Raw genomic sequence first — 25,498 nt, 5'->3', positions numbered from 1 at the left:
ATAAATGCAATCTTAAGACTTCACTATTTTCCTTCCACCTGGAAACTGGCTGATGTGATTCCTATACATAAGCCAGGCAAAGACCCACACTTACCGCAGAATTATCGTCCAATCAGTCTCATCTCCAACCTGGGTAAGATTGCAGAGAAGGTCATCCTCTCACGACTCCAAACCTCAATAAATGACCTAAACATCCTCCCTAAAGAACAGTTTGGTTTTCGGCAACACCATAGTACTACCCAGCAAATCCATAGAATTGTGGAATATATCATCACCAGCTACAACTGGCGCCAGTACACAGGAGCTGTTTTCCTAGACCTATCTAAAGCATTTGATAAAATCTGGCATTTTGGACTCCTGCACAAACTTATCTCAGCCGGCATCTCACTAAAAATGGTTCATCTAATCCGTTCATATCTTCAGAATAGAACAATGCAAGTTAAAATTAACGGTTCTATATCGTCCCAGCGCCATATCTTTGCTGGAGTGCCACAGGGATCTCTACTGGCTCCATTGCTGTTTTCTGTATACATGTCAGACATCCCTCACAATCCGATGACTTCCATTTTAGCGCTGTATGCGGACGATACGGCAATACTAACCAGATCCCTCAGACCCCACTTCGTTACTAGAAAGCTTCAAGAAAACATTCTAAAGCTGGAGGGTTGGTTCTCTAGGTGGAGATTGGAAGTCAACCCCCTGAAAAGCTCAGCGGTTCTTTTCTCAAAAAGGCCAATGTCTCCTGCAGGAGATGTGTTACTATTCAATACTAAAATTCCCTGGCAGACAGAAACAAATTACCTGGGTGTAATTCTCGACAAAAAGCTATCTTTCAACCAACATATCAAGTCTGCATGTGCAAAAGCATCTAAAGCCATAGCTCAGATTTACCCGCTAATTAATAGAAATAGCAAGCTCAGCAACAGAATCAAATTGCAACTTTACCAGATGACGATTCGTCCCATAATCACCTATGCCTCTCCAGCCTGGAGCCACACCTCTAACGCTAACATTATCAAGATTCAGCGTGTGCAGAACAAGTGCTTGAGAATGATTCTGAACGCCCCGTGGTATGTTAGAAACAGCCAGCTCCATAGAGACACAAATATTCCATATATTCTCTCTTATCTACAATCCTTAGCTTCCAAGTTTTTTCTAAAGACGTCCACACACCCCAATGATTTGATTCAACAAGCTGCAGCATATGAGCCAACGGACATATTCAAATATAGAAGACCAAAAACTATATTAGCCTCCTATAACGATGCATAATCTCCATGCCCATTCAGGGCGAGCAAACTGCTCGTAAATTTTACCCTCACTGTAACCACGACAGATAGCGGGGAATATGAAAAGCATCTTGCTTCACCCTTAAAGACATAAATGTCAATTGTCAATTGTCAATAAATCTTGCTTGGATGGACGTCAAATCCATTCATTACCCTTGGACGGTAATTGATGGCAATGCTGTAGCCAATGAAGTTCTAACTGAGGCTCGGCTATTGCTGTTACCCTCCTGCCATGATCAGAGCTTCAATAGCTCAATAACACCTTATCCCTACACTGTCCTCTACAGATAACGGGGAATATGAAAAGCATTCTTGCTTCACCCCTTTAAGCCAGTCCTTATAAGGACTAAATCTTGCTTCTTTGGGAAAAGGATTAAACCAAGTATAACATTTCTTAGTATCTTTAACGTATATTATTGTAGTCCTTGTAGAAAAAGCATTCCCTGTGTACTATTTGTACACAGTACATTTAATCTTTCTGCATAGCAGTGGAAGAAGAGAAGCAGAGTTATTGCAAGAAAAGGAAATGCATTGAAGGACACCCATAAAGCCTGGCGTATCAAAATAATACTGCATAACTTCTAAAATACCTTGCATGCTTAATATTTCCTTAGCTGGACGCAAGCCAGGTAAAAAAAACATATCAGAAAACAATGACAAATTCTTGCTGTTGTATAACAAGTTTTTTTAAGTACTTGGGGAACTTCCCACAAAATCTTTGGTATTAACTAAAATCCAAACGTAATCGAACTATTCAGTTGTTATAAAAAATGTGATTTTTATTTTAAAAAAATCATTTTATCATATTTTGTGTGATAAAATAATAAAAGCATTAAAACAATCAATTTCAGTAACATTACGAAATAATGTTTATTTTTTTTATTTTTTCGTAAGCAAGAATGAGCGGGAAAGTAGTGAACTACATTTTATTTCTTCGTATGTTTTGGCACATGCGCAATGAACAGAATTCTTTCACTAAAGAGCTTTCGATAATTCCAAACAAACATAGCAATAAAATTTAAAATGATTTTCAAAAACGATTTGTATTAAAATGATAATAAAACGTTTGCCTACCATCTCTGTAAAAGCAACTTTAATGAATATTAGACGATTATTTTAAATTTATAACCCATTTAATCTGATCATTTGCTACCTCCTAAGAAATTTTATTGCTATTTGATGAGATCAAAGGCATTCTTGCTGTAAGTAGCTAATGTTGGTGTAGTTAACGAATAAATGTCAGTTGTAAATAATCAGAAGGCGGCACTGGAGCCAATTTCCCTTCCTCTCTTTCTGCCTGCACACCATCACGAAGAAGGCGAATGCGAGTCACAACTGACAGTTCCGCAGAGCTCGCGCGCTCACACACACAGATATGCGGCTTGTTGACATGTGCTAGCAGGACGTCCAGTTATCACTCTACTTTCGTATTATATTACAGAGACGCACATGATATCGTAACCATGTTTAGAAATGCTATTCTCCAGAGTACGTTTCTGTTATAGGAGAACAGGAAGACGAAAAAAAATAAGTGTAGGAAATTGATGTTACAAGTTTTTTTGAACAAATATAATTAACAAGAATTTAGTAAAATATCGAAACAAAATATAAAATGTAATTCATGTTTTAATAGTTAGGATTGTTTTTAAGTGTGATTTTAAAACCAGATGCTGTATATTTATTCTTCTGTGTTCATTAGTTGCGTATTGAAAAACGTAATATTCTTATGAATATTACCATATATAGAAATTAATAGAACAAATTATATATTTTAGATATTTATATGAATTACGAAATCCATAACTCCAATAATGATTCTTTTCAATTTCAAGGTTTTTTTTTTTTCTATTGAAAAGGAATCATTATTTCAAAACTGGACAATTTAGAAGATCATATTTTAAACCAAATTCATTCATCTTGCATTGTTTAGAGTTTCTTACTTTTTTAAAAAAGAAAAACGAACAACAAATACCAAGTAAAAAAAAAAAAGTACCGTAAAGAAGAATGAATTTGTTATATTATGAAATAGTATTTTCATTGTTGTGTAATGAAAGCATAAAAATGATAATATTCAAAACAAAATCTAAGATAATAGGCATTATTTTTATTTCTATGAATTATGAAATGTATAACGTTAATCTTTTTTTTAAATAAACAAATCAAGAGTTTTTTCTGTTTCTTTCACTAAATTTCCAAAGCTGATAAACAAAAATAATCCAAAACCAGACAGTGAATTGCCTTTGTAAATGCTTTTCGATCTTGCTTTGTTTAGAGTTTCTTACTTTTTAAAAAGAAAAACAAATTACAAATACCAAGTAAAAAAAGAAAAAAGTGCCGCACACATGAAAATGCATATAAAATCATGTCTAGCAATCTCGAAATGGCGAATTCCAATTCACTTCGAAATAACAGATTTATCCAACATTATGAAAAAAAAAAAAAAAAACATTAGTCAACCAGGATTTTGTAACTAGAACCAAAACAGATTCCATGTATTTCATAATGAAGAATTTTAAAGAAAAGTTGCCTTCCAATAGTCAGGATTCTTTTAATAAGTATGCCAAAGTATATATACACACACACTTGACTATGTTTGTTCATTAATGAAAAATAAAAATGTCAGATTACATAAAACCTGTTTGGAAAATGAACGTAAACAGACAAATTTCAAATTTATGCATATTTTATGTATTTAAAATAAGTAAATATATTAAAATTGTTCAAAATAAATACATTTAAAAGCTAGTAAGTACTTCTTTTTCTTTTGTGGGTAACTTTGCAAATATCATTTTGAATTAACCAAGAATAGTCTATCATTATACTATCTATTTCCATGATTATTTAGTGAAACTATCACCCTGCTTGTTATTTACTGCACTATCCTTCAAGAAAGAATGCCCAGATGAGAATGAAGTGAACTTTCACTGACATCCTAGTCCTTATCTTGTGATACTTTATGAGTTGATCACCTAGCTCTTTATAATTTTTTGACTTTGCTGTTGTCCCTAATTTAATTATATTTAGCATCTTATAACACCTCCATAATCTGAGGTCCAGGAATACGTTTTCTTGAAGTTCGATTTTTTATTTATTTTTTCATTTTTTACTCTTGCAGTGAGATACTAAAATGAAAATTCACTTTTGTTCAAAGAAAAGACAGCATTTGACATTCGCCCACAATCTCTTATCCAATTGATATGAAGTACAGGGTCAATTTCAAAATTGAAGTTTAAACCAGAGTTTAAATTTAATTTTGAACTTCAATTTAAACTCTGGTTTAAACTTCAATTTTGAAATTGACCCTGTATATATATATATATCCGGTGTTTACATGATCCATTATCAGTTAATTAATAAAAAAAACATTATCAAAATATCCAAAGCAAAAATAGCTATTTGTAGAAGAGATAATGGAACTGCATATGAAGTTTCCATGTTTTTTTTTTTTTTTTTTTTGAAGTTAGTTCGTTAGATATTTCACTGAAAAAAAAAATGCAAAGCAAACCAACGAAAATAAAAATCAGGTATCGCTTTGACTTATGAGTATTAGATCAGAGGTCTGCATGGTGAAGTATGTATGTTTATATAAGCTTTGCCGAAAAATTTGAATAACACAAGAGTCATTTCTTTACTTGTGTTTTTTTTATCCGTTTTTTAAAAGCAATGACTGAGGAAAATGCTTGTAATGTTGACTCAAAAGGTTGACGACCAAGAAAACTGCTGTCAGCATTTGACGTTTCTCGTTCACAGCTGACGCTAATTTTATTACGACTTCTGCCTCCTCCCATCCCCTTTTGTACGTAGGCGAAACTAAGGAACAGTAAACACATGTCTAAATGCCTCGTTTTTAAAGTTTAGAATAACCTGTATGTTGACACCAATCTTTCAAGTTCCGTAAAATGGGATTAGATCTCTTGTCGACCTGTTTTTTTTCGCATTCTTCTCCATCCTCCACAAGTGAATTATTAAACAACAGCTTAGCCCACTAAATGTCAATTTGATAATTTAAGAAGTCACGCTTTTAAAATGTTATGCGACCGGTAGATAATTTCACAGGCATACACAACCATGTCCAAATATCTGACATCTGGGATTGTTGTACCTTTTAATCACGTTTATCTTGTCTGTAATGATTTAAAAAAAAAAAAAAAACTGGTGTTGCAATACGTCTGTGTGTGTGTGTGGGGGGGGGGGGAATAGAAGGCGGGAAATTTTGTGATACAAGTTTGTGCCAATTCATTTTAATAGAAAATAACTATGAATAAAACTTCAGCGAAATGCAATGAATATCAAACCTTTATTTAGTTCTTCTTAATTGTTTATTTTTATTTATTTTTTGCTAGATGAGTGAAGCAAGAATGCTTTTCATACTCCCCGTTATCTGTAAAAGAAAATGTATGGATGGAGTAATATAGCGCTATAAGCTCTGATCATGGTAGGAGAGCAACAGTAATAGCCGAGCCTCAATTGAAACTTCATTGGCTGCGGCACTGCCAGCCATTACCCTCCCTTGATATTCATTTTAGTCGCCTCGTACGACATGCATGGGCTGTATATAAGTAAAGCACTCTCTAAAAATTAAGACCATCCCCCGGACCACTGCCTACGAGTGGCTGAAAGATCGTCCAACTCAGCGTTGGTTTCACTCAGTGACGGGCCTCCCCACCACTGAGCAGAACCGCTCATATTCCAAAAAAAAGCATCCACCGACAAGGCCCCCTCAAGGGCCACGCCGGAGAACACCCTCCTCAGAGACTCAAAATGCTCTCTCAGGGCAAACCCCCCCCCCCTCACCGGGAGCAAAATTCCGGAAGAAACCTAAGAGAGCGAAACTCTCGAAACTCTGCGTCCGATTTTAGTCGCCTCTTACGACATGCATGAGCTACAGTGGGACTATTCTTATCCCGGCCACCACACGGGGTTTGTTTATTCTATCTTCGAACTTAATACTTAAATAAAAAGTATACAAATAAAAAATAAAAAAAAACTGTTTGGTGTAAGAATATGTTTAGAATCATTTCTTCTACTTCTTTTTATATAAATAACTAACAAAAACGTTCACTTTAATTATTCAACTATGAAATAACTTGTAAATGTTTTATTTTAAAAAACATATTGAGCAATTTTCGTATTAATGTTCAAAATACAAGTTTCCAGTTTTTTCTTTCTTTTTTCTCATTTCCCACATTTTTTTATTATTTTTCTTTTTATCATTTTATATTAAATCCAACCTCCTAAGGATTATAAAGATTGTAAATATTAACTAATGTTTTTTGACACACATATTTGAATTTTTTTGCAATTCGTCATCAATAAACAAATCACCCTCCAAAAAAGAAACCGGAATTATCTTGTGGTCAGTCACCTTTACCACTTAAGAAGACAAATCTTTTTATTAAACTCTAGAATATTTTTATAACATTTTTGCGAATAATCAATTAATTTACAAAAAGTAAACATAAAAAATGAATTTTATTACATAAGTAGTTCAACTACGTAGTATAAATTCAAAGCCGTGGTTCAAAAAATATTTCTTATAAATACTTCAGTACTCTAATAATTAAATACTTATTTCTTATAAGTCAAGTGTACTCTTTTTTTCTATATATATATCTGACATCACATCATAGAAATCCCAACATTATTCCAATAGTATTATTCCAATTTATAATATAATAAAGTCCAAAGTCCATATCATGATAGATTTCATTTCGAGACCTCCAGAACAGAATATCACACCAATATATAATATTATTCTATCGCAGCTATTCTCATCAGGAATGGGTGTGTATGTGTATAGAGAATTTTTATGTTAATTTTTTAATAACTAGATGATAGATTAGTACTATACATTTCTTTCATTCAGATACAATATAAATTTAGAAACTATCATGATAATTATTTCTTATTTTATTAGTGGCGCAAGAAAGAAATGTGAAGCGAAGAGAGTTGTTTATGAGTTACATAGAACTGCTTGAATTGCCCCTGAGAAACTATTACAAGCAGCTAGGCTAGTCGATGAATAGCATCCGGGGTTTTGCTGAAGGTGCTGACACCTATGTGTATAATTTATGTCTTCTGCAGAACATGTATGTGAAGGGATGCTTTTTTGTTGTTTGATAAAAAATAAGGAAGGCGAAATGATAATCAAGTGAATAATTCATTACCGCCAATGGCCAACTAATCAGTAAAGATATGAGCAACAAGATAAAAAAAAAAAAATAGATAAGAGATCTCCGAAATGCATTTCCACGAAGCAAGTCCAGTAGCATACTTGAGGCTGTAATACGTTGGAAGATATATCATTCGGACTAGCCTGTTAACAGCCTTATGTTAATTATTTTAAAGGTCACGAATGCCCTGCACGATTCCATGCGATAATAAATAAATGAATAAATGGAGAGTGTAGTCTACTTTGTCTATCTGTTTATCTTTCCATCTATCTTCTTTCTCTCCTTTGTCTCTCTATATCATATTTTGTTCGTGGTTTGGTAGCAGTACGATTAAACAAACCCCAAGCGATAACAAGCTTTGTTTTCTGCGGCACTTTTCCTTGTTTGTGTCTCTTTTTACCTGAAATATATTTCAAACGCGACATAAGCAAACTCCTTTCACATACATCTGCCGATGTACTTTATCTTCCACGTCTGCTGTTTTCATTTCCTAATACACACTGCATACACTGCATACACTAAATATTGGTATCGCTTTTTTTTTTCGTTTTATTAATTAATGGATCTACTAGTGTCAACAGTAGAGCAGGGTTTTTTATTCCATAACCAGGCAAAGCGGCCAGGAAAACACAATTTACGCACAAAACTATAGTTTTAGGCATAAGACTGAACACCTTATCTTAAAATTACAGTTACGAAAGTCAGTCTTGGTATTTTTTGGGCCTTAAAGACCTGTAAGTACTACAGATTATTATTATTATTATTATTATTATTATTATTATTATTATTATTATTATTATTATTCATAGTAGTAGTATCGTAGTATCACAATTGTTAGAATTAGCTGTGGAATAAAAATGTTTGCTTGTTTATTATTTATTTTTAAGACATCTGTTATATTATGCTTCTGCAACCTGCTACTCTTCCTTCTAATTTCCCTTTATTTCTTTGTTTTTGGGTTTTTTTTTTAAATTTAGGGTTTACATCATATGCCCTAGGGCACAGGATATCAAATGCTTTGGTAGATAACAATATTATTTTTCTAATAAGAAAATAATATATATGATTATACGAAATTACAATCAGTTAGTTGTTCCATAATTGCTAAACATAAACTTCTCTGGGAATTAATTTTTTAAATTCCCAAATTTTAAATTTATAAAAACTTCATGTGTTTCTCTGAAAATCTCAAAGGCTAAAACTTATATTTTCCGAATATATTTTCTGATTTTTTAAAGTGACTTTGATACTATAATGGAGGAGATTGATACGAGACAAAACATAACTGCAACATCATTTAAGGACGATTCTTAACCGATTATTCTTGGTCTTTCTTTCTCTTCCTTGCTTTCGGGGTCATAATGACCAATCAAAAACAGCTGGAACAAAGCACTTCACAGTACTTGGATTTATAACCATAAAACAATCCTTAAAATTCGAAAGAACGATTTTTTTTAGTTTTTTTTTTTTTTGTTATCAAAACATATTATTATACACGCTGTGCTTCATTCATTCATTCATGAGATAACTATTCGTACTGGAAACAGTCTATAGTTTCACGCAATCCAAGTGTATATTAAAGGTGTTAGTAGTACACAAAGAAACATAAAAGAGCAAAAAAAAAACTGCAATGAACTTTTAATTTCATATATTTATACTCACTTGATAAGTTCAATCATTTACCAGACGTTTCGATAGACACAAAATTTAACTTTTCTCAAAACCTGAATTAATTTGTCTCCGATTTCGATATTGTGAAAGCTGAGATCTCCCAGCACACTAAACAACACACACGGTAACGGAATTATAAAGACATTCTAATCCTTTCCCGACTTTCGATACCTTCACAAGGATCTGCTCTTCTATTTCCTTATCCCAATGGACATACTGAAACAGAACCCCTGTTTTATTGATGTTTTTGTAGAATGCGGAAAAAAAAAACAGTGCCCTGGAGGAAGTGGTCGGCGCCACTAGTTCATCAGATCATTAACTTGTGATGATGAGGGGAAGGGGGGGGGGAAGCGCAGGAGGGCAATGCTGAAACTCGTAAACAGCTTGTTATTGGGGGCTATAAACGAGACGAAACAGGAACAAATATAAAAATTTTCTGTCTATTCTTTAGTGGTTAAGGCAATGTACGATAAAAATTCATCATTCTCAAAGGCAAAAAACACAAATACAAAAAAAAAGAGATGTTGGTTTCAATAGAAGTGAAAGAAGGCATCATTTTGCAAATAAAAAATGTGCATGTTTTGAAATACAAGTAGATATAGCAATGATGACCTTGAAATGACACTGTAGGAGCATCTTCAATTGTTAGGTTCTCTTTTTTGTTAAAAAAATATTATCTATGAAGAGCTCGTTTATTTATTTTTTTAATTCCAAGTATTTATTTAAAAAATTGAAAACTTCAAGTTCGTGAATTATACTCATTTAAATTTTAAATTATATGGCGTTGATTCAATTGACAATTGACAATTGACATTTATGTCTTTAAGGGTGAAGCAAGATGCTTTTCATATTCCCCGCTATCTGTCGTGGTTACAGTGAGGGTAAAATTTACGAGCAGTTTGCTCGCCCTGAATGGGCATGGAGATTATGCATCGTTATAGGAGGCTAATATAGTTTTTGGTCTTCTATATTTGAATATGTCCGTTGGCTCATATGCTGCAGCTTGTTGAATCAAATCATTGGGGTGTGTGGACGTCTTTAGAAAAAACTTGGAAGCTAAGGATTGTAGATAAGAGAGAATATATGGAATATTTGTGTCTCTATGGAGCTGGCTGTTTCTAACATACCACGGGGCGTTCAGAATCATTCTCAAGCACTTGTTCTGCACACGCTGAATCTTGATAATGTTAGCGTTAGAGGTGTGGCTCCAGGCTGGAGAGGCATAGGTGATTATGGGACGAATCGTCATCTGGTAAAGTTGCAATTTGATTCTGTTGCTGAGCTTGCTATTTCTATTAATTAGCGGGTAAATCTGAGCTATGGCTTTAGATGCTTTTGCACATGCAGACTTGATATGTTGGTTGAAAGATAGCTTTTTGTCGAGAATTACACCCAGGTAATTTGTTTCTGTCTGCCAGGGAATTTTAGTATTGAATAGTAACACATCTCCTGCAGGAGACATTGGCCTTTTTGAGAAAAGAACCGCTGAGCTTTTCAGGGGGTTGACTTCCAATCTCCACCTAGAGAACCAACCCTCCAGCTTTAGAATGTTTTCTTGAAGCTTTCTAGTAACGAAGTGGGGTCTGAGGGATCTGGTTAGTATTGCCGTATCGTCCGCATACAGCGCTAAAATGGAAGTCATCGGATTGTGAGGGATGTCTGACATGTATACAGAAAACAGCAATGGAGCCAGTAGAGATCCCTGTGGCACTCCAGCAAAGATATGGCGCTGGGACGATATAGAACCGTTAATTTTAACTTGCATTGATCTATTCTGAAGATATGAACGGATTAGATGAACCATTTTTAGTGAGATGCCGGCTGAGATAAGTTTGTGCAGGAGTCCAAAATGCCAGATTTTATCAAATGCTTTAGATAGGTCTAGGAAAACAGCTCCTGTGTACTGGCGCCAGTTGTAGCTGGTGATGATATATTCCACAATTCTATGGATTTGCTGGGTAGTACTATGGTGTTGCCGAAAACCAAACTGTTCTTTAGGGAGGATGTTTAGGTCATTTATTGAGGTTTGGAGTCGTGAGAGGATGACCTTCTCTGCAATCTTACCCAGGTTGGAGATGAGACTGATTGGACGATAATTCTGCGGTAAGTGTGGGTCTTTGCCTGGCTTATGTATAGGAATCACATCAGCCAGTTTCCAGGTGGAAGGAAAATAGTGAAGTCTTAAGATTGCATTTATTATACTGGTCAGATGCACTATAGCTTTTCGAGGCAGCAGCTTGATCACCCTGTTTGAGATGCTGTCTGGTCCAGGAGCTTTATTGTTCTTAAGTTTTTTAATAATATCATATAATTCAACAGGTGATGCGGGTGCAATATGATCAGCACTGGTATCCGGGAGGTTTAGTGCATGTCTAACCTGTCTGTGGATTTTATACAGATGATTGAAATCAATGTTGTTATAAGATGGTTTGCACTGATCCTCAAGATTTTTAAGTATGGCTTCTGCCTTATCTGCATCTGTGTGGATTAGGCCCTGGTTTGAGATTATAGGGGGGAGGGATCTGTTTTTGTTTTTGATGTTTCTCAGTAGGCCCCAGATAGAGTGATCAATAGGTGAGATAGAGGCTAACTTTTTATCCCAAACTTCGTTTCTATGCGTTTTAAGTGCATCTCTTACTGCTCCATTCAATCTATTAAGCACTGTCTTATCCTGAGGAGCGCGAGTGTTACGAAATCTCTTCCTAGCTCTGTTCTTCTCTCTGATCAGGTCCATAATGTCCTCAGGCAAACGATCAGGCTTGGGAACAGGTTTCTGGAAGGTTGCAACCATTATAGCGGACTTAATCTGTTGGGTGAGGCTAGTCACTGCAGAATCCACATCTTCTGGTGTGCATATGTGTGGGACGGGTCCTATTTGATCCCGAAGTGCTTTAGACAATCTCTCCCACGATATGCCTGAATGAGGAGGAGACAGGCATTCTTGTTCTCCCAATTGCAGTAGAATTGGGTTGTGATCCGACGACAGCTCGTTTAGTGATGTAAGGCTGTACTGTAGTTTAATGTCTTGCAGGATGGCTATATCCAAGATGTCAGCAGTGCCAGATGTACTGAGATGAGTTGGTTCGGTAGGTCCAGCCACAACAGCATGGTTTAATCCTGTGTAGCTAGAAAGGATACGACCATTTTTGTTAGTGGATTTACTGTTCCAAGCAGGATGCTTTGCATTGAGGTCTCCAGCGATGATGATCGGTCCTTTTACTCCAAGGATGGCATCCAGATCTGAGGTCAATAATGTCTTTAATGGAGGGTTGTAAGCAGAAAAAATTTTGAGGTTCCCAATTGAGTTTGTGAGAACATTGATTCCTGTGATTTCGAGGTTGGTGGTAGTAGGGTTGGTTATTGAGTGATGATTGATATAGCTTTTGATAAGAGTGGCTGTACCTCCACCTCTATACCCAAGCCTGTCGTTTCTGTAAATCTGATACCCTCTGATTTTCAGGGTGTCAGCAGGCCTCAGGTGAGTTTCATTAATTAGCAGTATATCTGGGTTGTATCTATTATTAAATTCCTGGATTTCTAATAGTTTGTTTTTTATACCGTTGGCATTCCAACCGATAATCCTAAGAGAGTTTGGGACGATTTTTTTCCTATGCATCAGAGAGTGCAGATAATATGGATTGGGTTTGCTGTAGGAATCTTTTTGTGACACTTAAGGATGGATTTGAGTTGCTGAAATCCTGGAGCATGTTTGCAAGAGAAGAGGTGATAACAGCTGATAGATTTGAGTGTGGAGTATTCCGGTTCTGGGTTTGTACTATCTGTTTGGAGCGGGCCACATCAGCATATGTTCTTACTTGATGTTGAAGATTCGTTTTCTTAAGGGGCTCAGTTAATGATGGGCGAGCACCAGTTGTCATGTTCTCACTCTTGGAGAACTGAGTAGCCTGAGCTTCAGGAACTCTCGCATTAGATGACGAGGTAGATTGATGACTGGGATCATTCCATCTGTTTTTGGGATGATGCATACACCCTCTATAATTAGCAGGGTGGGGACCCCCACAATTAGCGCACTTAGCCGGGGTGGTTTTTGGCTTGGCGCAGGTGTTTGTGGGGTGATTCTCGCCACATTTTACGCATCTGAACTGAGCTTTGCATAGCTTCTGGGCATGGCCAAATTTTTGGCACCGGTGGCACTGCCCAGAAGATGATTTCTTTCTCAATGGTTCTGTGGTGATTTTGAGTCCAGAGATTGATTTTAAATTATAAATGTCTTTGTAGATGTTATGAATTTCTACTAAGACTAAAGGCATAGGTGTCTTATTTGATCTAAACATTCTAGTGACCTTTATGGGGGGTAGTTCCTGTAGGTTAAGGTCAGTAACTATTTCATCTGTGTCAATATCCTCAGAGACTCCTCGTAAGACTACTTTCAGATTTTTTTCAGAGGCAAGTGAAAATGTGTGATATTGGGTTCCTCTAGTATCCAGTTCCTTTGTAAGGTTTCTATAGTCAGCCACCGTGGTGGGCTGAATTCGTATTCCCTCGTCTGCATTTTTAGCAGACGTGTAATGAATTTGTGAATTTGCCATGATGGTTCTGAGTGTTGTCCATCTCTGCTTTTCCCTTAGGATAATCGGTGGCACCTTTTCATTGTGGGAAACAGAGGGATCTGAAATGGGAACATCCTCTTCCATACCAACAACATTTGTTGATTCAGCAGCAAGAATTTTTCTCTTCTTACGTGCGTGAGTTTCTTCTTGATCAGAAGGATTAGAGGTAGAGACAACTAGATTGAGTTTTTCCTCCACTTGTGGGGAGTCTTCATTTTCCTCAACTTCAACTTCAGGTGAGGAATACAAATTTAAGTAGCCGGGCCAATCCCGTTCAAACTTTTTGAGGAGCTTTTTAATAAAACTGAGTGCTAGCTTTTTATCGAGTGACTCAATAATAGTGTCGGGGTCAATCATGCTAGTAGGCCATGTCAACTTGAACTTCTTTTGTAGTTTATCAATGAGTTCAAGAGCTGGCTCTCTTTCGAGCAGATCAGCAAATACGTCCAGGTCAGGCACGCTCATATCGATTTAGTTGCGTATGTGCGTTAATAAAATATCCCGCAGGTCTAAAGACCTGCCAGCAGAAGTTTTTGTAAAATATCCCGCAGCCGCAAAGGACTACCAGCAATATCAAGCATAGGCGCGTCAACTAGCAACAAGATGTTAAAATACAACAACGACACTAATGGCAGTAGGCCTAGCGTATCGCCTTTGCGAAGTCAGTTGACTTACCTTGTATGGGAAATAAAATGTAAAATGCCTGTTTATTGCGGCAAGCAAATAACTGATATTACTAATGAATATAAGCATAAATCTCTGAAAACTTATCAGTCAAATACACAATTCACCATCAATAACACACGACACAAAACACTAACACGCGAGCCGCCATTTTTCCACTCAAAAACCCGACTACTATGGCGTTGATTCACTAATGATTCTTTCATTTTATATTAAATATATATTTGAGAATAAAAGGTGTATCTTGATTATTAGATTGTGAGTGATAATCTAAAAACTCAGAAAATACCTAAAGTTCAAATTATATATTATATATAATTATATAAAAGATAAATATAAGATATTTTATAAAATTCGAATGATCGCTGAAGAAAGACAAATACTTTATGTTTTTAAATTAATTATTTGCCTTTCTTCAGTAGCTGGCATTTTTTTAATGCCAGCCACTTCCGAAATCTTAGAAATGAATACAATTATATTCATATTTTTAAATTATGAATAATTCATAACATCTCACAAAATAAAGCAAAACTTGCAAACGAAATTATGCTAATTAAAACTGAAATCAATAGTTTATAGTATACTAATGGTAAGTCTATATATAGTAAAGTATCAATGGCATAGACATACATATGCACACAAATAATAATAATACGACATAATCTCGATATTTGAAATAAAATAAAAAAAAACGGACCATTTCCTTGACCCATTAGGGGAGGCCTATTTTAGCAGCGGAAGTTAAGTACCTGTTGTGTGCTAGATAATAGCTATTGTTCTAGCAGCTTAAACTACTTACCTGCTCGGTGCAAGTGGCTTAGATGCAAGAAAAAAACGATGCATACTATTTTTTTTCTCCTGTTATTATTCCAAAAGTACACAGATTACAACCATCTCAAGGAAGTTACATATACAACCGCATTTACTTTCTTGTCGCGTGCTTCGACAAAACTTGTCCCGCAGGTGCATACCACTGATCACGTGGTAACGGGTTTTGTCACCGTCACTTTGATGCCGGACCGCGATAGGGTAGCTAACTTGTAACAACCGTAGCGTCATTCAAAGCATTGTTAAGCTATCGCCATTAAATATGTGTGGATAACGGTTTAAGGCTGTTCACAGGTGTCTTTAGTAGCGTCGTAAATCTACGAGAAATTTCACTATCGTTTAGCAGGTCCATCTGATTTTATAGTTTCAAAAGCAATAGCGTACAGAATTGTTTCACACTTAACGTAATCTTAATATTTTCTTGATTTTATTGGGGCTATAACGACACACCAAGTACAACCACCTTTTAACAGTGGATGTTTCTATAAAATGTCAACAACCAAAACAAATATTTATATTTTCAGCTTTTTGTCGTCTAACCTGTAATAAGTAAAATATCGGTATCGTTTTACTAATAATTATTGTCTACGGCTTTCAACTAAGAGACTTAAACGTCCATGTAAGATGGCTTCGGCATAAACTGCAAGGATGATTCAAATTCGTATTTATATCTGGATTTACCTGTGACTACCGATAAGAACTACTTCAAAAGCACTCGAAGTACTACAGTATTATGTTTTTGAAGTGAAGTCTGGCGCATCGGGAAAAACAAGTCAGAAAAAAAAAAAAACGAACACGTTAGTAAGCCAAACACTGAGTAGTCACCATACATTTATGAGCAATAAGCGATATGCAAAATACAAAACTCACTGCTTCAATATATTCTTCTCCTTCATTCGTTGATATCTATTTTTTTTTAAAAATTATTTATTTATTTTTAGGTACCTATTTATATACAAAAACATAATAATACTAACATGTTCAACACTAAATTTACAATTACCGTCCATAATGTTTTTCCATTAATCTACAGTATATGAAGTCAGCGTTTCTATAATCCATTGGTGAAGGTCACCCTATATATTTTTAAGTGTCCTAACAGTAACTTCCTCACAATCTTTTTATCATGCCTAATTCCACCAAGAATAACAAACTCCTATTGTCTATCTTATAGCTCTGAACTTCAGTTAAACACCCTGTCCATTAATTGTAAGATAAATTCGTCAGATTACAAGTGACCAGCAGATTTTCTGTACTATCATGATAGAATCCATCTATATACTTAGCCAATCTTCACTGAATACCTTCCATTTTCTTGACATCCATTAAAAACCTTGGTAAGTTGAGTTGTGAGCCATAATCCAATATTGGTTTGACCGAGGACTACATCTATATTGTAAGAAAAGCTTCTTTTACTTAAAAACATCATAAGAAAATCTTCTTTTAATTAAAACTACAATCTACTGAGTTTTGCTCCCTTTCCACCAAAATACCCACTTATTTTGTTGTCTGTGAAATTATACCGAAAGAATTAATATGCGAGAGTAATCTATTATTTATACTGTGTATATTTCATTCCTCATAATAGGATTTGTAATACGTTCGAGTTACCAGAGAGAAAATAACTGTTTATAGGTATTTTGATTTCGGTATGATATTGTTCACAATTGTCTGACAGTTTTATCTATTTGAGGAATATGTCTATAAACAGTCCAAATTCATGTCTTTTACAGCATGAAAAATTCACTTTGCTTTGGTAACGGTAAACTGAACGGTAAACTCATATACATTCCTAGAATGTATATGAGTAGAATACTAGGACAAACACAAATTAAAAAAATGAAGCGAGGATGAATCAATCGACCGTGAGATGCGGTGATTGATTCATTCAATCCAATACCCTTGGAGGGTAATCGATGGCAATGCTGTAGCCAATGAAGTTCTAACTGAGGCTCGGCTATTGCTGTTACCCTCCTGCCATGATCAGAGCTTTAATTGCTCAATAACACCTTATCCCTACACTGTCCTCTACAGATAACGGGGAATATGAAAAGCATTCTTGCTTCGCCCCTTTAAGCCAGTCCTTATAAGGATAAGAAAAAAATGAAGCGGAAGAGAAACGGAAAAAAGTCCTTTTTAGGACTTCCAGGGTAACAAATGGCAATGCTGTAGCCAATGAAGTTTTAACTGAGGCTCCGATACTGCCGTTACCCAGCCATGACTAGAGCTTTTTAGCTCAATAACATCCCATCCACACAGATTTTCTTCATTCAGATGACGGGATAAAGAGTCAAGGACTCAGTTCATCGCCCAGTTCTTTTAAGTTAAGAACTAGTATAATCGTGGAGAATAGATAAAGAAAAGTCATTTTTAGGACTTCCAGGGTAACAAATGACAATGCTGTAGTCAATGAAGTTTTAACTGAGGCTCGGCTATTGCCGTTATCCAGCCATGAAGCTTTTTAGCTCAATAACATCCCATCCACACAGATTTTCTTCATTCAGATGACGGGATAAAGAGTCAAGGACTCAGTTCATCGCCCAGTTCTTATAAGAACTATAAGAAAAAAATGAAGCTTTAATAAAAAATGAAGCATTAATAATATTCCATTAATATATAGTCAAATTATTGAGTATGATTTTTTGATATTACTTTTAAGGTTTTGATATTTGATGTATAATATAATATTATCGAACTATTTTTTTTATTTAAAAAAAAACTGTTGAACTTTGCTATTTTGTTCCAGAACTTTTATATTTTAATAACAATAAAAAAAAAAAAAAATTCTGTCTTCTCGAGTAAATTGTGTGAAAGGATATCGTACAACTATCTTAAATAATTTTAGCAAGTATGGGCCCTTAACTTTTTTTTTTTATCTCCATTTACAGAACACATATTTTTCAAATTTTTCCAGTGGTTATAAAAATACGGCAGATCTCTGAAAGAATCACAATGTATACCATTAATATAATTTGGGAGATATAAAGAAATATTGAAAATTTTAAAATACTAAACAGTGAATTCTCACACAGGTCTTATATCTTCGTATACTAACTACATGATGTTGATATATGAATGGAACCAGTGTAGAACCATATGTTAATATATATAAGTGGAACTAGATGTGTTTTTTTTTCCTGAAAAGAAAAAAAGAGTTATTCTCTCACGTTACTATTAAATGTCAAAAATTAGTTCATAAATGTTTTTCATGCTTAATTTTCTATTTCATTTCTCCACTACACCTACGATGCCCCAAGGCTGATGTTTATTATGGCATCTCCTTTAAGACCACATTCACTGTAGTAATCCCTTTCTCTCCTTGACCAAGTCAAAGAGAGAAAGGGATTTTCTCAAGGAAAAGGGTTACTCCTTGACTAAGTCAAGGAGATAACCCTTCGTTGTTAATCTAGAAAAATAAAAGAAATAAGGAAAACGAAATCATGGTAGTCCTAAAGTAAAAGTTGCATCATTCCATTTACATGGTGATCTTTCCTTGGATTCTTTCTTGTCATTTTTGCTGCGAATACTTGCTTGCTAATATTTAGTCTTTTATTGGGTGTTCGGAAAAATCTGTAAAAAAGCAGGAAACAGACAGGTGAATAAAATTATCATGTCAAAGTTTTGGAAATCTGAGATACGTATTGAAAATCGCGTTTTTTATTATTATCATTATTTTTTTTTAGTCGTGGAAGAATTCAAACTTTTTTTTTTCATTTATCGTTCATTTATAACAATAAACAAAATTATGAAACTATAATTATATTTGTGATAATAATAATTATAAAACCACGAATACGACAATTATAGAATTCATATAACAAGATTTGAGCCTTTCCAGTAGTTGACTTATTCATCCTGAACTGCCTTCATACAACAAATTAAATACACTCAAGCATGGTGATGCTCTAAAGCTATAAAATGTGAAGTCTCAAAACTAATATTAAAGATATTTGTATTTGTAAAACTGTATTTACACTCCAAAATCCTGAATCTCATGCATCAAGTAAGTACTTTTTGCCTAGTAAAATCATCTTTTTTATTTTTTTAAATTAAAAATTAAAACATATAAATTTTTAATTTGCCATGAAAATCATAAACCAAATAATATATCAAACCTTGATGCACTAAGGAGTAAATAATTCTCACATGAAATAACATTCGTTTAGATTTACTGGAGGCCTAAATGGCTTTTACGAGTCATTTCAAACTTCCAGTAAAGAGACTGAATTCTTAAATCGGGCTATGAACATCATCGCCATCACGGCGGGATTCAAACACACAAACTCTCTTGGTTTCCAAATGAAGATCTGTCGACTTAAATTACGCACGTTGTCATATATATTATCACACCATCAATAAATCATTATAAATTCTATTTAGAATTTGTATTTTACACAATAATGATTATAATAGGTATACTACATAAATATGTGTATACCTATTTATAGTTATTTATATTTACTTATATTTATTTATTATTTATAAATAATTTATATCCTCTATAAATAAGGTGCGAAAGTTATAGAGGTTTTGAATTTAAACTTTACATTTGGAAGCCCCTTAAAATGGTGAAGTGTAAATTATTGTTTACACATAAACCCCAAACTATTAAAGAATGCAATGATACAACTTCCGAGAATCCATAATCTGTTATGCGAATAAACCAATGAAAATCAACTCTTTTGATACATAATATTACGAGAGCTATTCTATATTCTGCTTACCCATAGCAAACACTACGTTATACTCTTAACGTATATTATATTATCACATGCTTATAATAATAATAATAAACAACTAAGTTTCACTGCCACACTTTTTTCCTGGTTTCTTACATTAAAAATTGCAAGATAGTATTATAATAAGTGTTTTTCGAATTCTTATACTAAGAGATTTTCTAATATTCTATTTCATACAATCTCTATTTCGTAAGTGCAGTTTTATTTATGAAATACAGTATTAACAGTTTCATTTATGTCTACACTATTTTCGCACCAAAAAATTAATAACAAATCAAAAAAAGAAACGATAGATGCATATGTCGCCGGCCTGATGGGCAGAGCGGGTATTCCGTACTCGCTCTCCATCTAAGAAGCTATGGGTTGGATTGACAATTGACATTTATGTCTTTAGGGGTGAAGCAAAATGCTTTTCATATTCCCCGCTATCGGTTGTGGTTACAGTGAGGGTAAAATTTACGAGCAGTATGCTCGCCCTGAATGGGCATGGAGATTATGCATCGTTATAGGTGGCTAATATAGCTTTTGGTCTTCTATATTTGAATATGTCCGTTGCCTCGTATGCTGCAGCTTGCTGAACCAAATCGTTGGGATGTGTGAACGTCTTTAGGAAAAACTTGGATGCTAAGGATTGTAGAAAAGAGAAAATATAGGGAATATTTGTGTCTCTATGGAGTTGATTGTTTCTAACATACCACGGGGCGTTCAGAATCATTCTCAAGCACTTGTTTTGCACTCGCTGTAGAACAAGTGCTTGCAGCACCTCTAATGCTAACATTATCAAAGTGTCTCCAGGCCGGAGAGGCATAGGTGATTGTAGGACGAATCGTCATCTGGTATAGTTGCAATTTGATTCTGTTGCTGAGCTTGCTATTTCTATTAATTAGCGGATAGATCTGAGCTATGGCTTTAGATGCCTTTACGCACGCAGACTTGATGTGTTGGTTGAAAGATAGCTTTTTGTCGAGAATTACACCCAGGTATTTTGTTTCTGTCTGCCAGGGAATTTTAGTATTGAATAGTAACACATCTCCTGCAGGAGACATTGGCCTTTTTGAGAAAAGAACGGCTGAGCTTTTCAGGGGGGTTGACTTCCAATCTCCATTGGAGAACCAACCCTCCAGCTTTAGAAGGTTTTCTTGAAGCTTTCTGGTAATGAAATGGGGTCTGAGAGATCTGGTTAGTATTGCCGTATCGTCCGCATACAGGGCCAAAATGGAAGTCATCGGACTGTGTGGGATGTCTGACATGTATACAGAAAACATCAATGGAGCCAGTAGAGATCCCTGCGGCACTCCAGCAAAGATATGGCGCTGGGACAATGTAGAACCGTTGATTTTAACTTGCATTGATCTATTCTGAAGAAATGAATGGATTAGATGAACCATTTTAGTGAGATACTGGCTGAGATAAGTTTGTGCAGGAGTTCAAAATGCCAGATTTTGTCAAATGCTTTGGACAGGTCTAGGAAAACAGCTCCTGTGCACTGGCGCCAGTTGTAACTGGTGGTGATGTATTCGACAAGTCTGTGGATTTGCTGGGTAGTACTATGGTGTTGTCGAAATCCAAACTGTTCTTTAGGGAGGATGTTTAGGTCATTTACTGAGGTTTGGAGTCGTGAGAGGATGCCTTTCTCCGCAACCTTACCCAGATTGGAGATGAGACTGATTGGACGATAATTTTGCGGTAGGTGTGGGTCTTTTCCTGGCTTATGTATAGGAATTACATCAGCCAGTTTCCAGGTGGAAGGAAAATAGTGAAGTCTTAAGATTGCATTTATTATACTGGTCAGGTGCACTATAGCTTTTCGAGGCGGCAGCTTGATCACCCTGTTTAAGATGCCGTCTGGTCCAGGAGCTTTATTGTTCTTAAGTTTTTTAATAATATCATATAATTCAACAAGTGATGCGGTGCAATATGGTCAGCACTGGTATCTGAGAGATTTAATGCATGCCTGACTTGTCTGTGGATTTTGTACAAGTGATTGAAATTTAAGTTGTTATAAGAAGGTTTGCACTGCTCCTCAAGATTCTTTAGTATGGCTTCTGCCTTATCTGTATTTGTGTGGACTAGGCCCTGGTTTGAGATTATGGGAGGGGGGAGGGATCTGTTTTTTATTTTTGATATTTCTCAGTAACCCCCAGATAGAGTGATAGGTGAGATAGAGGCTAACCTTTTATCCCAAACTTGGTTTCTGTGAGTTTTAAGTGCATCTCTTACTGCTCCATTCAATCTGTTAAGCACTGTCTTGTCCTGAGGAGCGCGAGTGTTACGAAATCTCTTCCTAGCACTTCTCTTCTCTCTGATCAGGTCCATAATATCCTCAGGCAAACGATCAGGCTTGGGAACAGGTTTGTGGAAGGTTGCAACCGTTATAGCGGACTTAATCTGTTGGGTGAGGCTAGTCACTGCAGATTCCACATCTTCTGGTGTGCACATGTGAGGGACGGGTCCAATTTGATCCCGAAGTGCTTTAGACAGTCTCTCCCACGATATGCCTAAATAAGAAGGAGGAGACAGGCATTCTTGTTCTCCCAATTGCAGTAGAATTGGGTTGTGATCCGACGACAGCTCGTTTAGTGATTTAAGGCTGTACTGAAGTTTAATGTCTTCCAGGATAGCTATATCCAGGATGTCAGCAGTGCCAGACGTACTGAGACGAGTTGGTTCGGTAGGTCCAGCCACAACAGCATAGTTTGATCCTGTGTAGCTAGAAAGGATGCGACCAATGGGTTGGAATGGACGCCTGTATCAACATTTACAAGGGAGATGAATTTCACCAAGCGGTGTGAGATCCTCCCCTCTCGCTCCCAGCCAGTTGAAGGCCTGAAACTGAAGAAAAGTTCTGTGTTTCAAAAGTAGAGTTTCCAGATTACTTTAATATATACAGTAATAAAAAACAAAACAAAAAAAATACTCTACCCAAGATTCTCATCTTGAATGTATCATACGCTTAAAACCTCTCGTGGGTAGGAGCTATCGATTCTTTACTATTGTGTGTGTGTGTGTGTGTGTGTGTGTGTGTGTGTGTGTGTGTGTGTGTGTGTGTGTGTGTGTGTGTGTGTGTGTGTGTGTGTGTGTGTGTGTGTGTGTGAGAGAGAGAAGGAGAGAGAGAGAGAGAGAGAGAGAGAGAAAGTTTTTTAGGGAGGGGATATAAGTTACCCTGTGAACAATAAAGGTTTGTACTCATAAACATCATTTCGTAATTTTATTGTAGACGACAATGAAATTGAAATTTGTTAACACGGAAGAAGTGGTATAAATGAAAATATAATACAATAGATGCAACAAATTAGAACAATACAAGTATTAACAGTAGATAAAAAGTAATACTAATGTTATAAAAAGATATCCTACAATTATTTTTCAAGTGGTAATATGGAGCTTGAGCTTTCTTTTTCTTGGTTTTATTCGTTGACCAGATATCTGTAAATGATATGCACGAATTGTCAACAAGTTTCACCAGCTATTCTGTCTGGCTTCTTCAGACAAGTACAACGATACACACTAACGTGTTCTAATAAAAAAAGAAGAATGGAGTAACACAGTCAACCACACCATCGATTGGGATAACAGCTCCATGCTTTATATAGAAGAAGATTTTCGATGTAGAAACTTCAAAGAAGCTGCCGTTGTACTCCTCTCTGGAGAAAATCTAAACAGAAATCAAGAAATGATTCTGAAAGACATCTGGAAAAGCCTAATAAATTCGCTCAGCTTATCAGAATTTCATTTCGCTAAAAACTATACAACGCGCTCAATAAACAATGACCGAAACACCACGTTCCATGCTTAGGATGTTACGATCGGTTTAATTTATTTCATAGTGTTACTCCATTCTTTTTGTACTAGTAAACGTTAGTGTGTACTGTTATACTTGTCCTGAAGAAGCCAGACAGAATAGCTGGTGAAACTTGTTAACAATTCGTGCATATCATTTATTAATATATGGTCAACTAATAAACCAAGAAAAAACTCAAGTTTTAATGTTTAAGTGACCAAATACAAAACAAAAATAGTAATATGGAGATCGATAGTCAAAAGAAAAGAATTTGGAATAAAGAACAGAAAATGGAAATATATTAGAAGGAATGTACAATGTATGTATATTGTACATTCCGTCATGTACACATGTACACTCATGTACAATGTGTGTAACCAAGAGTCTTATGCATACTGGTTACTAATACAAATGTCGGCGATATGTGTGTCTTCCAATAACTTTATAGAACGGTTACTATTTAATCCATGTATTAACGCAGAATATTCGTTCCCGGCTGAGCAGTCATTGAACATAGCATCAAAAATTTTTTCAATTATAAACGGGAAAGCTTTTTTTTTTTCAATCGTTTTCAAATATATTCCTTGTTGATAAATGATACTTAAGTGATAAAATATTATCCTATTCGATATTTGACTTTATCTTATTTCATGATTCCGAAACTTCTTTAAAGGATTGTTTGTAAACCAACGGAATTCATTTCTGTTTCAGAAGGCCTGGAATGTAAGGGATCACCAGTTGGATCACCTGCTCACTCGCAATCAAGAGCAACAACAACAACAACACTGCGCCTGCGCAGTCATCGTGGCCAGTTTTCCTTTCTGTTGTGGGGTGAACCTATTTTTAAATAACAGCCAAATCACCGTAGCATGAGCTCATATTTTACCGGCCCATATCTTACTGATATACGCAGTGGCGGCGGAGAGCATTATAACGGCCAGCCAGTACACAACCAGCCGAACGGCGAACCATGTGACCCGGCACAAAGGCAATACATCCAGCCTCAATATGCTTCCTCCCCAGCGCAAGGGGCCACCTACCCTAGGTTCCCTCCTTACGACCGCCTCGAGATACGACCTATCACCTCTACTCCGAACTCACCTAGCCCTCCTGGTCCATATTATGGCAACCAGTGCGCACAACAACAACAGCACCCATCGGGACCGCCACCCCAACCAGCCCACCAGCCGCAACAGCACGCTCCTCTTAACCATCCCAACGCCTATGTACCTCAAGATGCCCAGAACTGCCGAGGATCTCCTAATGACCACGGACCTCAGCATCAGAACCTGGGTCCGGTTCAGTATCCGAGCTGCAAGATGCAACAACAGCCTCAACAACAGCAGCAGCAGCAGATGCCCCATGACCCTAACGGGGTGCATCGACAAGTCCCCTCAGACTGTCCAACCAATATGCATCACCAGCAGCCACCTTGTCAAAGCCCAGTACATTCCCCTCCACAGCAAATGTACACACCAAACCACGTACCCCCGACAAATCAGCCGAACGCTGTAAATCAAGTTCAACACCCACCTCCTACCTCTGGGGCACTTCCAAGCCCTCTGTATCCATGGATGAGAAGTCAATTCGGTAAGAATATTTTTTTTTATGTATATTTATTTCGCATGCAGTATACAGTGACATATCTTTTAGCTTGACTCATTTCTTTAGGTTTTTTTTTCTCTCTATCTATGTTCCGTATGTATGTGTGTGGGCGGCTGTATATCTGACAATCAGGAGCGTTTTTACTACGCTTTAGATA

The 25,498-nt window shown here is 36.0% G+C and overlaps 1 protein-coding gene across 3 annotated transcripts in view; it reads left to right on the top strand.

Moving 5' to 3' along the window:
* LOC150100171 (uncharacterized) overlaps positions 1–25,498 on the top strand; it is a 123,310-nt gene that overhangs the window by 54,341 nt on the left and 43,471 nt on the right. For 2 of the 3 annotated variants that reach the window (XM_090403138.1, XM_090403139.1), the window contains exon 2: positions 24,448–25,326. In XM_090403138.1, coding sequence (XP_090259264.1) covers positions 24,606–25,326 — 721 coding nt within the window. In that variant the 5' untranslated portion in view covers positions 24,448–24,605. The remainder of the gene's footprint in view (positions 1–24,447; positions 25,327–25,498) is intronic. The other variant, XM_090403140.1, reaches the window with a different exon arrangement.

Source organism: Typopeltis vanoorti, chromosome 13, assembly GCF_054136105.1.
Source record: "Typopeltis vanoorti isolate ZY-2024b chromosome 13, IOZ_Tvanoo_1.0, whole genome shotgun sequence".
NCBI classification, from domain to species: Eukaryota; Metazoa; Arthropoda; class Arachnida; order Uropygi; family Thelyphonidae; genus Typopeltis; species Typopeltis vanoorti.
Note: the sequence above shows the minus strand (reverse complement) of the source record. Positions and strands in the feature narration are given on the sequence as shown.